Raw genomic sequence first — 13,168 nt, forward strand, 5'->3', positions numbered from 1 at the left:
AATTTTGTTTGTTTTTTTTTAGAAAATATAGAAATTTACTTCATTAGGTAAATGATACAAATTGTGTGTCTGGACTAAGCTTTCATTAACAAAATTAATGAAGTAAAATAGTTTTCTAAAAATTTAAATATAATATTTGATATAGCAAGGAAAATAAAATAAACTTTGTCGGTATGCTAAAACAATATATATATACCATGAACGACTTCAAATGTCAAGATAGAACTCAACTGATCACAGCATAAATTATTGATCAAAAGATAAAGAGGTTTGAATTCCCACCCTGCATATCGAAGTGAAAAAAAAACCAATTAATTTCCATTTATTTAACATGCACAATGGTTTATGAGTAAGTTGATGCTGGACTAAAATAGCTCTCGTCTCCCCATCAAATTTTAAGAATATTAAATTAATATATACATTGAGGATAACGTGTAATAAAATCTTCTAATAGCATAGTGGTCACGCCTCTATATTATTCTCATGCCCTTAACAACTCTAGTTTGGTCCTTTCCCTTCCAATTGAGTAATAATTATTCCTTCGTTTTTTTTAAGAAAAAGAATAACTGTTTTTTATATGAAAAAAGAAATACAGTGTATATTCATATAATAAAAAATGTTCCCTACACGTTAATACTCCAAAATTAAGAAAATACCATATTAGTTGGGCTGAATTTCATTTAGGCTTATTTCATCAATTTCTGGAAGACGGCCCAGTACGGGCCCATCTGTAAAATCCAACCCGCGTGCTATTTGCATCCCGTCACCAGCATTTTTCAAACAAATATCTTTCCCCGCCCAATCCTTTCCAAATCTCAACACTGCTTCTTGGCCGGAGCTGGAACGGAGGACGAGAGGGAATTCGCGGCAGTTTCCGACGTAGTCCGATTCATTTATTCCCGCATCCGGTGGATAGATTTCGTCAAGTTCCAAAACTAATTGAAATAAATTCAGGTTATTGGCTTTAATTTGTGTTTATTTATGTCCATTATTGCTGCAAAACTTCAATTAATGTCACTATGCGCTACATTTAGGGTTTTGAAAGTCTTTGTATTGCTGCCGTTTATGAAAATTCAGGTGTAAAGCACTGATTCGTTTCAGAATGCCGCAACGTGAGTAGTCCATTAAAGTCAAGAAAGAGTCGTCGCTGAGCATGGCGAGGCGAAAGGCGAAGAAAACAGCTAAGAAGTTGAGCCCTTCTCCTGTGCGTGAAGCAGAGAATGAGTCAAAACCTGAGGAGCAAGCACCTTTGGTGTCCAACGAGGATGGTATGTTGAAATTCATATTGGTTCCAATCCTTTTCCCGAAGTCGGAGCTTAGTTGTAGGATGGAAACTTTATTTTGTTTTTCTTCCAATGGCAAATTGTCCGGAGGTTTTAAAGTAATTGGTCCGCTGCTTTTGCCTTCATTTCTGTATAGTTGAGCGGCATGCTGCTGCAATACGTGCCATTCGGGATGTGGAAATCGAGCGTTTGATTACTGAATTGCGGTTGCTTCGTTCGTATTTCAACAAAGAGCAATTGCAAACTCCTATATTGCAATTTTTCGAAGAAAAACTTCCAAACTTGTCCATTTCAGCAACAGGCGAACAAGGGGAAATAGAAGTGCAATGGAAGGATGCAGCGGGAGAATTACACACTAAGCCTGCTGACGGAATAGACATACATGCTTCTCTCCTGCATCGCTTGTCCATAGCTTATCCTAACTGCTCTGCCGGAATGCAATCTATGAACGGTTTTGAATTTTCCAGTAAATCAGGTATCTGCGGATTCTGCATTATGGTGTATAAAACTAATTGGTAAGTACCCCCATATGTTTTTCTTGTTTGTTGAAACTAACCATATTTTCTCTATTGGCGGCAGTGAAAACAAATGCTTTCAATGTCGAGAACTTGCAAATTCCGAGCTTCGTAAGTAATTTTGCATTTGATATCTTAATTTTTTTTAACTGAAATTCTAATATTTGAATGAACGATATCTTACGAGCTCCCAAAATATGTTTTAGTTTGTCTATATCTCTTGTTCGTATTTTTGATCTGTTGAAGAATGCCTTCTCATCTTCACGAGAAATAAAAGCATGTATTGAATTATCATTCATCAGAAGAATGCTTTGGTATTGACTGATCTATTTATGGATGATTTCTGCTTTTTAGGTTTTGGAGGAGCCTTCGGATAGTATGATGCTTGGCATGCCAGACATTCTCCAAACTCCCGGGGTACGTACTATCGCTTGTTATATTAGATTTTTCTTGTTAATATCTTAGAGTTGTCTGTTATTGGTTTTTTCCAACATGGGTTGCCTCGTCGACTCAAATTATTTAGGCACATAGTAGCGTAGGAACAGAATTACAATAGTGGCAGCGTGTTTGTAATAAATTGTTAATGTTATTTTTTAAAATAACTATGGGTACCTAAGCCAACTTATGTGTATATAAACTAATCCAGTAAATAACTATTTAGACTTTTATTAGCTAAATCATGAGCTTCGCAAAGATGGGATATATTGTCCTGGTAATAACTTGGAATCCTGTTTAAGACAGTTGCTTTGTATACCAGTTGGTAAATGGGAAATGAAGTTTGTACTGGTCTTGGTTTTATGATAGGATATTATTTGAAAATACTAGTCTATGAAAGGTTAGATTATAGTTTTTTTCTCTTTCAATTGTTCATTTTGATTTTTGGGTTTGGTTCTTTTCTATATGAGTCGTCAGTGGAAGTGTTACTATGGATGCCAATACCATGCTAAATAGGTAAAGGTTGTCCAGGTTTGTACGTGCACTATCATCTATTGATCAAAGCTATCAACTAGAAGTGAAAAATTTATTGCAGGACTAAGTTGTGAGGCAATAACTAATTCTCTCTCATTAAAAGTACAATTTAGAACGTATGAAATAATGACTGCAGTGTGATTGGATTGTTGAGGGATTGATGGGAATGATGACCTCATTTCGGTTACTACTATTATTTTAGTAAGAAACAATTTTATTGATGGAATGGAACTCTGCAAGAGGAGGGAAAAGCAGGGAGCTACAAAAAAGAATTCCAATAAGTACAAAGACTAGTAAGGCTATAATTAGAAAACGATTATGAATTTTATACTTGGTAAAGTCTCAGGCTTCTTGGAGATTGTTTCAAAACAATTTTCTCATCTTTTTTGAAAAATTCAGCAATATGTTTGGATAACTGGTTTTTTTTTTTTTTTTTAGTGTATTCTACAAAAAGCTTAACCCCAAGGAAGGAAGTCGTAAAGACTTCCAACATCTACAAAGAGTAGCAAGGCTATAATTAGAAAAACAATTGTGAAGTTTACACCAAGTTGTGATGTCCTAGGTTTTAGAATTTTTTTACAATGGTTTTCTGTTTTTCGTAAAACTCATTAGCATAGATAACTGTTTAGGTTATACATATACACAATCTATAGCGTTGTTTCGGGTTTAATTATTGATTGTGCTTCAAATGCTAAAGTAATTAGTTATTGTTTAATAGGTATGCAACCAAAGATTGTCCATTGGGATGACACCGAAAACCCGAAGGCTGCCGAAGCCTGGTGAGATGCTTGTATCCATCCATGGATCTCCCCTTGGTGTTTACAAGGAAGACAACATGGAAGCAATACATGGTATGTAAATTTTTCGACATAGGATCATATCTACAAGATGGTGTGTTTTGACGCATTACTTAAGAGTTGTGAATGAATAGGCCAAATTAGTTGGTGGATACATAAATATGTATGTACGTATCTGTATCATGCCTCTACCTGTTTCTAATATATAAAATTGATGTGCAGAATCAGAAGAGGGTTGATTAGCTGCACCTTGTCAAGACTTCAAATGGGATCGTCATGACCATCGCACTTGATATTCTACACTATTAACCTTCTTGTATTGTATCTAACCTTTCGACTACTACTTATGAAGAGCTACTCTTACATGTGTATATCTGAGAATTAGTGTAATTTCACTTCAAGAAACGCATATGTACCAAACGCACAATAATTCCACTAAGTTATTGTGCTTGATTATTTGTTGTCGAGGTTGATGTTGATATTTGATCAAAGGCGACTAACAGGCAACGTCATTTTCATTTGATTTCTTGCCTCCACAAGCATCCCACTTCAAGTTTGGAGAATTTTATTGTGAGAAACATTGCATTAGGAATTCCTTATTATTCTTGATTATGATTTCACAGTTTCAAATTGCCATTGAGGCAAAAATGGTTCAGAAAAGAAATGCGCATATATACAAAATTTTGTCTTGCCCAACTCCACAATCCTCTGATTTTGGTAGAACTGCCGCACCTTTGTTCAATAGAAGTCCAGAAGCTCCCAAAGAATGAAAACTGACTAAAATTCTTAAACTAAGCCCAGCTATTCAGCATGGTTTTTCACACTACTTTCTAAATTCTTGAACCTGTTCTAGTTCTTGCAGATGCTTGTTTTTCTGGTGAAGTTCCAACAGTTCCCAAAGCATCGAGGAAGAATCTCTTATTTGGGATAATGCCAGCTCTGTCCATGTTTTTCAAGAGCTTCTCCAGAAGTTCCTTCTGATCGGCTTTGGTGTAAGCCTTATACAGAAGCTTGAATGTTGTTGAATCTGGACACAACCTCATACAAGTCGCACTCTCGAACAGTGAATTGGCTTCCACAGGCAAACCATTGATGCAGTAAACATCAAGCATGGCATTGAGAGTTGAAACTCTGACCTCCTTCCCAGAATTAACCATTCCATCAAATATTTCTCTAGCCTTAGCAACACAGTCACAGTGACCATACATCATGATAAGACTCTCACAAGTGATATAGCTTGGATCATATCCCATATCCTTCATCTTCCTAAAAACATCTTCAGCTTTCTCTCTAAGCCGTGCCTTCCCGTAGTTCGTTATCATCGAATTGAAAGTAGGCAGCGTCGGCCTCTCCTTGGAGCGTAATAAGCTCTTGAACACCTGTTCCATCTTGTCAAACAGCTGTTTCTTCCCATATGAATCAATCAACAAGTTAAAGGATATGATATCTGGTTTGATTTGATTGCTTTTCATGCGAGAAAGCATCACTTCCATCTCTTTGATCATCCCATTCTTCCCATATGCATCCATCACTCCATTATATGTGTATATATCAGCTGAAACAATGCTCTCATCAAGATCTTTAAACAGGGCATTAACTTGATCCACTTTTCCAGCTTGAGCAAACGCTCTTGTAAGAATGTTGTAAGTAACAATATTTGGCTTACACCTCTCCATTCCCTTCATCTTCTCAAAGTACCAAAGCACTTTAACCAGAGCCTTGGCTTTGTCCTTAGAATGAAGATGCGCTGTGATAAGTGCATTATAAACAGAAGTATCAGGTCGACACCCACTATTTCGCATCTCAGAGAAGAGCCACATAGCCATCCGAATTTGGCCCTTCTTTCCCATTATAGATATCAGTTTTGAATACACCCCATTATCAGCTATATACCACCGTTGTTTCTGCATCCATCTGAAGACCTGAAATTGCAAATACATCATTAAAACATCTCTCACATTTCTGCACAATGTTATAGCACAACTCCAATTTCTTGGCTTGTTTAGCCCCACCCAGAATTTTGTTTTCTTGAATCCCCATTCTTGATTGCAAATCCAATCAATTTTTGCTGTCAATAATTTCATCGTTACCTAAAGAAGTTATGAGAAGGAAAGCGAACCTCGAGGCACTGGAGCCATTTATCCCTTCTTCCCAATTCCTCAAATAGAAGGAAGCAGTGCTCTGTTCTCATAACGCGGACATACTTGTCCAGTGTGTTGAGCAATGGTTCTTTGTCGCTGAATTTTCTGATTACGCCGCGAACCAGCTCTTCAGCCTCCGACCGGTCAGTTTTTGCCCCTGATTTCTTCTTGGGTCGAGTTGAAATGCAGACCACTTGGGTGGCGACGGCCGTCCTCAGAGACGAAGGCTGTGGAAGCCATGGCCGGAAGAGTGGGGAAATTGTGGAAGAAGAAGAAGAGTGAGTAAATGAGGGAGAAAATTGAAGGGAGAATGAAAGGGGCATATTATTATATCTTGGTGCGAAATGGGAACTGGGAATTCTGGCGTCTAGGGGTTCCCTTCGACGGGGAGGTGATAGCAAAATCCGACGAATGAAGTGGTTGATTTTGCAAATTTAGCGAAGTTAAGGACGAAATGAAAAAGTTAGACAAAAATAAGGAAAGTGAACCCAACGTGAATCGAACACGCAACCTTCTGATCTGGAGTCAGACGCGCTACCATTGCGCCACGGATCCAATTATATGATATCAAAGAAAATTTAAGTATTTATAAGTAACAATAGAAAAATAAGTATGAAAACTGCAGAAAATTGAACCCGACGTGAATCGAACACGCAACCTTCTGATCTGGAGTCAGACGCGCTACCATTGCGCCACGGATCCAGTTGTTTTAAGAATTCACAGGTTTTATAGTAATTAATATAATCTTAAGCACGCATGGAGTATCAAATGGTTTAACTTGGGAGTCCTTGTCTTCGAATTACTTCATGTTTTACTGGAGATTTGTCGTGCTATCTAGTTGATTAAACTTTTAATCTACAAATTTTATTTATTTTTCTTTTCTTTTTTATCTTGCTTTTCATTACCAAACTAATGAATTAAATTCTTAATCTTACCGATTGTTGACTTACCGAGAGAGCTGATTTATCTTTTTAGAACTTTGAAAAAATTACTTCGATCTTGACTTACCTCTACTCTCGAAAAGAATTTGTACGTGTTTTTTTCTAATAAAGGATTGAAAGAGCCTTAATCTATCTTTATTATTATTATTATTAATTTTTTTAATGTTTGTGTCTCTTATATTTTGTAAAATCTAATATAATGATAACTTTTAAAAATTACAATTATAACAATATTTAATCTTCATAACTATAAAATAATTGATAAAAAATATAATTAAACAGATTATTATTATTATTATTTTGAGAGGGAAGTCCAAAGTTTCCACTTATCTCTATTAGGCACGCAATTAATAATTATAATGCAGTCTTCAATTATCATACTTTTCAAAAGCAACGTGGATCATTTCAAGTTGTGAATTATTAACACCATAACCGTAATTTACGTATGCAGCCTACTAATTATCTTTGACATTTAGGGTCATTAAAGAAATCGACGAAGTAAATAAAAAATGAAAAATGAGACCATCAATTTAAAACTCTTAATCTTGATCAATAATCATTTTTCTTTGTTCCTATTGGTCCCGTGATTAATAATTTTAATAATTTTTTTAAGGTTGGAGGTTCAAATTTCCACACTACATATTATTTATTATTTATTATTTATTGTACTAATTTTGAATTTTTAACCCAACAGTAATTCCTATTAATATTTTATTCCGATATATTTTTATTAATTAATTCTTGAATATCGTTGTAAATTATTTTATTTTTTAAAAAATCTAATTTGTAAATCCATCAGAGCATGCGTATTAAATAAGTTTCATTATTAGGTTCATGATTTCTAAACTGTAAGATTTTCCAAATATTTAACTCATTCATTCCGTAATGAATTAATAGTATTACATTTACTACCAAATAACTTGCTACAAAAACCATAAGCTTTATCAAAATTTAAACTAGCAAATTTTTTTCGCTGTTTGATAATTTTTAGTATAATGAATAATAGAAAACTATCTAGAATTTTATCTTTTAGAAAAATTAAATTAATTTTTTCAATGAGACATTTTTTCTATCTATAAATCAACTAATTTATAACCAATTTTTCATTTTTTCTATTTTTTTTTCTTTTTAAACTTTTCATATCCAGATTCATACATAAATAGGTATATTGGGATTATAAGTAACCAAATTTAAACAAATATATTAAAGTATTGAATAAATCAACAATATAAAATAAAATTAAAAAAGTAAACAAAATGAAAAAAAAGACTTGAAACTTTAAAGCTATTAGATTGATTTGAACAAATACAAAGTTTGATTTATACTCTAACCATTAGACATATAAAATCGAAGATAAAAAATTAGATTTGAGAGAGTTTGAGAGAGGGAGGGAGAATTTTAATTGGAAATTTTTTTAAGAGAAGTTGAAAAGTTTTATTTGTGAAAAAAAAAATTAGATAAAGAGATAAATATAGAATGTCTGACCGTAAACTTGTAAAATTTTAAGGTGGTTGAGATTTTTAAGAAACTTTAATGAAATTGTATTTGAAATGGTTAGAGAGAAATTTATGAACTGATTTTTTATTTTTAAGAAAGTTATATTTATGGTTAGTTTTTATTTTCAATACTATAAGAAAAATTTAGAAAAATATATTATTTTATATTTTAAATTCATTTATAATTAAAAACTAAAAATAAATATATATATATTGTATGAAAAATATGATGCCTTTATTGGCTCGCCTATAGCTTAAGTCGAGGGGCGGAACGACCTCTCGATCTACTTACAATTGTCCAGGAAGAAAAACGTTATCTCTGACCTCTTGATTGAGTAGTCATTTTTCGTATCATCTACCTTTCTAATAGATGCATTATCATCTCATATATCATCAAGTTATTTAACTTATAATAATAATAATAATAATAATAATAATAATAATAATATATTATTATTATTATTATTATTATTATTTAAAAATGATAATGAAGAAATGTTTTTTTTAATTCAATATTAGGTGGAAAATTCAAACCTCATACATTTAAAAAGGTAAATAATTTCTGATCAATTGAAGCATTGACTATAAATAAATATTAATTAGTAAATGTTTAGTTAAAAAATACTTTTATCCCTATACTTTTGGCTAAAGTAACAATTTAGTCTCTGAACTTTAGTTTGTAACGATTTAGTCCCTGTACTTTCAGATTGGTAACACTTTAGTCCTTGAACTTTAATATATAATAATTTAGTCATTGTAACTTAAAGTTCGTAACGATTTAGTCCTTATCGTGAAATTTTTTTGTTAAGTTTCTTATATATATATAGATAGATAAACTAAAGAGGAACCAAATATGAGGTTAGAACTAGAAATATTAAATTGTTATATCATAAAATTTGACACTTAATTTTAATAAAACTGTTTATGAAAGGAACTAAATTGTTACAAATTTTAAACTACAAAGACTAAATCGTTACAAGTTAAAGTTTAGAGATTAAATTGTTACTTTAGTGAAAGTATAGGGACTAAATCGTTTACCATATAAAATTTAGGGACTAAATTGTTACTTAAAGTACAAGGACCAAATGTGTTTTTTAACCTAAATATTATTAAAAAAGTAATATTCACTTAATTAGTTAAACCTCCCTATTAATTAATTAAATTAAATGATTTTTTTTTATAAGACTCATTAATTGTAATGAAGTGCATGCCAAATTAAATATCTCACATTAATCGGTATTATCTAAGCAATCAAGTTAATCATATAATTAAAACATCCAACTTGATCATATACTTCAAATTAATAAGAATGGATTACTCAAAAAAGGAAAAAGAAACTTATGCTAGTCTTGGTTCCCCGCAGCCAAGACACGTGTACAAATAAAAATGGTGGACCTTTTTATTTGATTTTTTTTTAGAGTTTTGTCTCTAATTTTCTTTTCTAATTTAAATTCATCATTTTAAAAAAACTTCAATTATATATTAGTCAAGTATGTGTGTTATATATATATATATTTGAAATTTTGATCCTAAATTTTTTGAAACATCAATTAATTTTTTTTAAAGTCTGTTTGATCATCTTTTCAATATTTAAAAATTAGTTTTAATAACTAATATTTTATTTCCCTAAAAAATAAAAATAATTTCAAAATTTTAACCAAGGTTTTTATAATCAAGGACTTTCCTATTGTTTGAGCAACAAAATTCGGTCAAGGTCGGCCTGATCAACGTAAGCTGATTGGAAAGTCAGCTTAGGTGTCGTCTGGCAAGTTGGAAGGACTTGCACAAGAGAAACAAACACTCCCAGACTCAAGTCAGTTTAAGGTCAACCTTAGTATGAAGACTGAGCTAGAATTCGATACCTAAGGTAGGAGTGAAGTGCTCTATTATAGGTTTGGATACCCAATAGGGTATCCGACCGGCGGTTGGACTTGTCGTGCCGAAAGTCGGCCTGTCAGGCGTGCATGTTCTGGGTAGGGAGGCCCTTCATCCTGATTAATGGTGTTTCTGTCCAACATTTGGTTAAGTATGGAAGGTCGTTCATCCCTTAATGATCTTTAGGAAAGAGCTTGAGACAGTCCTCTCAGAAGACTAATTTTATCAACTAACATGTATAACAATCGTTTTTGGTCCATGTGGCTTGGCTATATGGGTCCAAAATGATTATAACAAATGAAATCAGAATTAAGTTTGAATTTCTATCTGAGAATCACCAAATTAGATAAAAGTATATTTTAGAAATCAAGAATTATATAAAAATAACAAAAGAATTAGAAATTTCATAAAAATAACGAGGAATAAATTAGAAATTATATAAAAATAACAAGGAATAACAAAATGAATTAAAAATAGATTTAAGTATAATTGATTTTCATGTCAGTAATACATTAAAATTAATTTAAAGTGATTTTAAACTTTCCTAAAATCAATTTTTTAATTTCGCGAAATGATCCACGGAAAGAAAAATGATTTTATTTGTTATTTTCGTCATATCAAAATCACTCCAAAATACACCCTTAATTAATAATATTGAAGCCAGTGAAATGATTTACACCCTCAATCAGTAATATTGAAGCGAGTCAAATGATTTATTGCCAAATTGCCATCACTCGCCAATTTTCTTTACGACTTCCAATTTTAGACACAACCCCATCCCACCTTCCCTTCATCAAATTTGGCACAGCTGACGAATTTGAATAGTCAAACAAAAGAGGCCTTATAAAGGGTTGCCAAATTTGCTCTAACCAAGCTTGTGAGTGTTGCTTACAAGCTTACAAATCTCTCTTCATCGCCATGCCTTGGATTTTGGCCACAATTATACTAATCCTTCTTGTTTACCTCTTACAACAATGGCTGTTCAAAGGCAAGAAATTGCCTCCTGGTCCAGAAGGGTTTCCCATTATTGGAAGCCTCCATCTCGTAGGAGAACTCATTCACAGAGATCTTCATCACTTGTCCCAAAAATACGGTCCCATAATGCACATGAAATTAGGCCTCATACCCACCATTGTTATCTCTTCCCATCAAGCAGCCGAGCTGTTCCTCAAAACCCACGACCATGTTTTCTCCGACCGACCACTTACTCAGACATCCAACAAATTGTCTTACGGTCGAAAAAACATGGCTTTTGCCGAATATGGCTCTTATTGGCGCAATATCCGCAAAATGTGCACTCTCGAATTGCTTAGCTCCCTCAAAATCAACTCCTTTGGGTCGATGAGGAAGCAAGAGGTTGGTTTATTGATTGATAATCTTCGAGAGGCTGCGGAAAATAAACAAGTGGTGGATCTTAGTTCCAAAGTCTCGTTTCTTGTTGGGGATATGATCTGTTTGATGGTGTTTGGGAGGAAATATAGTGACAAAGAGTTGGATGAAAAGGGTTTTAAGGGTTTGATTCAAGAGACTACACAGTTGGCGACGGCTACTAACTTGGGAGATTTTTTTCCTTGTATTTGCTGGCATGATCTTCAAGAACTGTGGCGTCGTGCAAAATGTGTTAGTGAAGTTTTTGATGGGTTGTTAGAGAGGATTCTTGAATAACATATTGAGATCACGTCCAAGATTGAAAATAGAACCAAGGATTTTGTGGAAGTTATGCTGGATTTGATGGGATCTCGAGGAACCGAGTACCGAATTGATCGCGAAAACATCAAAGCTATAATTCCCGTAAGTAAATTTTACAACTAGAAAAGTTGATGGACAAAGAAAAGATGTTGAGTATATGTTTTAAGTCGCTAATATTTGAGTGATTTTTCAATCTAGTTTATCTATTATAGGAAAAGTTTTCTAGCATCTCTTAATATTTTAATAACAATGAATATTCGTGATGTGATATGATATTTAATGAGGTTGCATAAGTTTAGAGAAGGAATTAGGCTATCTAAAAATTAATAAGAAACTACTTAGAATTTTCTTCTTTAGCCTACTTGCTCCTTTAAATTTCTACCATGTCATTAAGTTGTATCATGCTATTGAATTTTAATATTCATCGATAGAAATTGTACAAATTTTTTTTTAGGAATAGAAATGGTATAATTAAAAAATGTTAAACGTAGAGAACTAATTTAACACTTGTGGATAAAAACGCTCATAAAAATTTTCAAGTACTTAAAAATAATTATGATATATGTTGTCAAACGATCGTAATTTGCAGGATTTGCTTCTTGCAGCAGTGGATAGTTCGGCCACTGCAATCAATTGGGCATTAGCTGAGCTTATCAAGCATCCACATACAATGAAAAAAAATACCAGAGGAATTAGAAAAAGTGGTGGGTTTGGATAGAATGGTGGAAGAATCAGACTTATGTCACCTGGAATACTTAGAAATGGTCATCAAGGAGATTTTTAGGACGCATCCACCCATTCCATTAGTCCCATGTGAGTCCGTTGAAGATTGTAATGTTAATGGTTACTATATTCCTAAGAAATCACGCATAGTAGTTAATGTATGGACAATTGGACGAGATTCAAGCATGTGGTTAGATCCTGAAAAATTTGTTCCAGAGAGATTTTTTTATGCTTGAGTAGATGTGAAGGGGAGAGATTTTCAATTGATTTAATTTGGATCTGGTCGTAGAAACTGTTCTGGAATGCAATTAGCATTAATTTTAGTTAAACTAGTAGTGGCTCAACTAGTGCATTGCTTCGATTGGGAGCATCCAAATAGATGTTGCCAATTGAATTGGATGAGAGAAGAGAATTTGGTTTAATTTGTCACAGAGCCAAAAATCTTATGGTTATTCTCATTTATCATCTTCCTAAGTGAATTGATATTTAATGTCAAATCTTATTAGGAATTAATTTTCAATGTCAAAATCATATTAATGTAGTAGTTTTTATATTGTTCAACAAAAAGAAATAAATAAATGAACAAGAGGAGGAGAGTAAAGTAACCATCAGTAAACATTTAGCTGCTATTTGTATATGATGAAACTATTAGAGACCGATCGGTTTTGTTTTTTTATCATTTTTGAGTACAACATGTGGGAATAGAAGGTTGAATTTACAACCTCATAGTTAGAGATAC

General features: G+C 33.0%; 2 protein-coding genes, 2 non-coding genes and 1 pseudogene across 5 annotated transcripts; 2 read left to right on the top strand and 3 right to left on the bottom strand.

The window, feature by feature from the left end:
- The first annotated feature begins 776 nt into the window (after window positions 1-776).
- On the top strand, window positions 777-4,020 carry LOC111005854 (translation initiation factor). Its single transcript, XM_022277506.2, has 7 exons — window positions 777-954; window positions 1,078-1,268; window positions 1,420-1,758; window positions 1,863-1,909; window positions 2,153-2,215; window positions 3,486-3,618; window positions 3,787-4,020. The coding sequence occupies exons 2-7, from the start codon at window positions 1,154-1,156 to the stop codon at window positions 3,801-3,803; spliced, it is 714 nt and encodes a 237-aa protein (XP_022133198.1). The 5' UTR covers window positions 777-954; window positions 1,078-1,153; the 3' UTR covers window positions 3,804-4,020.
- A 107-nt stretch (window positions 4,021-4,127) lies between these two features.
- On the bottom strand, window positions 4,128-6,110 carry EMB2453 (Tetratricopeptide repeat (TPR)-like superfamily protein). Its single transcript, XM_022277505.2, has 2 exons — window positions 5,684-6,110; window positions 4,128-5,486 (listed from the first exon to the last, which is right to left on the bottom strand). The coding sequence occupies exons 1-2, from the start codon at window positions 6,026-6,028 to the stop codon at window positions 4,395-4,397; spliced, it is 1,437 nt and encodes a 478-aa protein (XP_022133197.1). The 5' UTR covers window positions 6,029-6,110; the 3' UTR covers window positions 4,128-4,394.
- A 78-nt stretch (window positions 6,111-6,188) lies between these two features.
- TRNAW-CCA (transfer RNA tryptophan (anticodon CCA)) lies at window positions 6,189-6,260 on the bottom strand. Its single transcript has one exon. It is a non-coding gene; the product is annotated as a tRNA-Trp (tRNA).
- Window positions 6,261-6,335: 75 nt separating this feature from the next.
- Window positions 6,336-6,407, bottom strand: TRNAW-CCA (transfer RNA tryptophan (anticodon CCA)). The gene has a single exon. It is a non-coding gene; the product is annotated as a tRNA-Trp (tRNA).
- A 4,505-nt stretch (window positions 6,408-10,912) lies between these two features.
- On the top strand, window positions 10,913-12,855 carry LOC111005475 (cytochrome P450 71AU50-like; annotated as a pseudogene). Its single transcript, XR_015792973.1, has 2 exons — window positions 10,913-11,808; window positions 12,296-12,855. The product of XR_015792973.1 is annotated as a cytochrome P450 71AU50-like (transcript).
- The last annotated feature ends 313 nt before the right edge of the window (window positions 12,856-13,168 follow it).

This window comes from Momordica charantia, assembly GCF_013281855.1.
Source record: "Momordica charantia cultivar OHB3-1 chromosome 1 unlocalized genomic scaffold, Mcharantia_2.0 BLBB01000001.1, whole genome shotgun sequence".
Classification (NCBI taxonomy): Eukaryota; Viridiplantae; Streptophyta; class Magnoliopsida; order Cucurbitales; family Cucurbitaceae; genus Momordica; species Momordica charantia.

What these genes read in the sequence shown, in the direction of transcription:
- LOC111005854 (XM_022277506.2), top strand. Translation starts at nt 1,154, where the DNA reads ATGGCGAGGCGAAAGGCGAAGAAAACAGCTAAGAAGTTGAGCCCTTCT. An exon ending in ACTTGCAAATTCCGAGCTTC is followed by an intron (nt 1,910 to 2,152) that starts GTAAGTAATTTT and finishes TCTGCTTTTTAG; the next exon opens with GTTTTGGAGGAGCCTTCGGA. An exon ending in ACATTCTCCAAACTCCCGGG is followed by an intron (nt 2,216 to 3,485) that starts GTACGTACTATC and finishes ATTGTTTAATAG; the next exon opens with GTATGCAACCAAAGATTGTC.
- EMB2453 (XM_022277505.2), bottom strand. Translation starts at nt 6,028, where the DNA reads ATGCCCCTTTCATTCTCCCTTCAATTTTCTCCCTCATTTACTCACTCT. An exon ending in AATGGCTCCAGTGCCTCGAG is followed by an intron (nt 5,487 to 5,683) that starts GTTCGCTTTCCT and finishes TTGCAATTTCAG; the next exon opens with GTCTTCAGATGGATGCAGAA.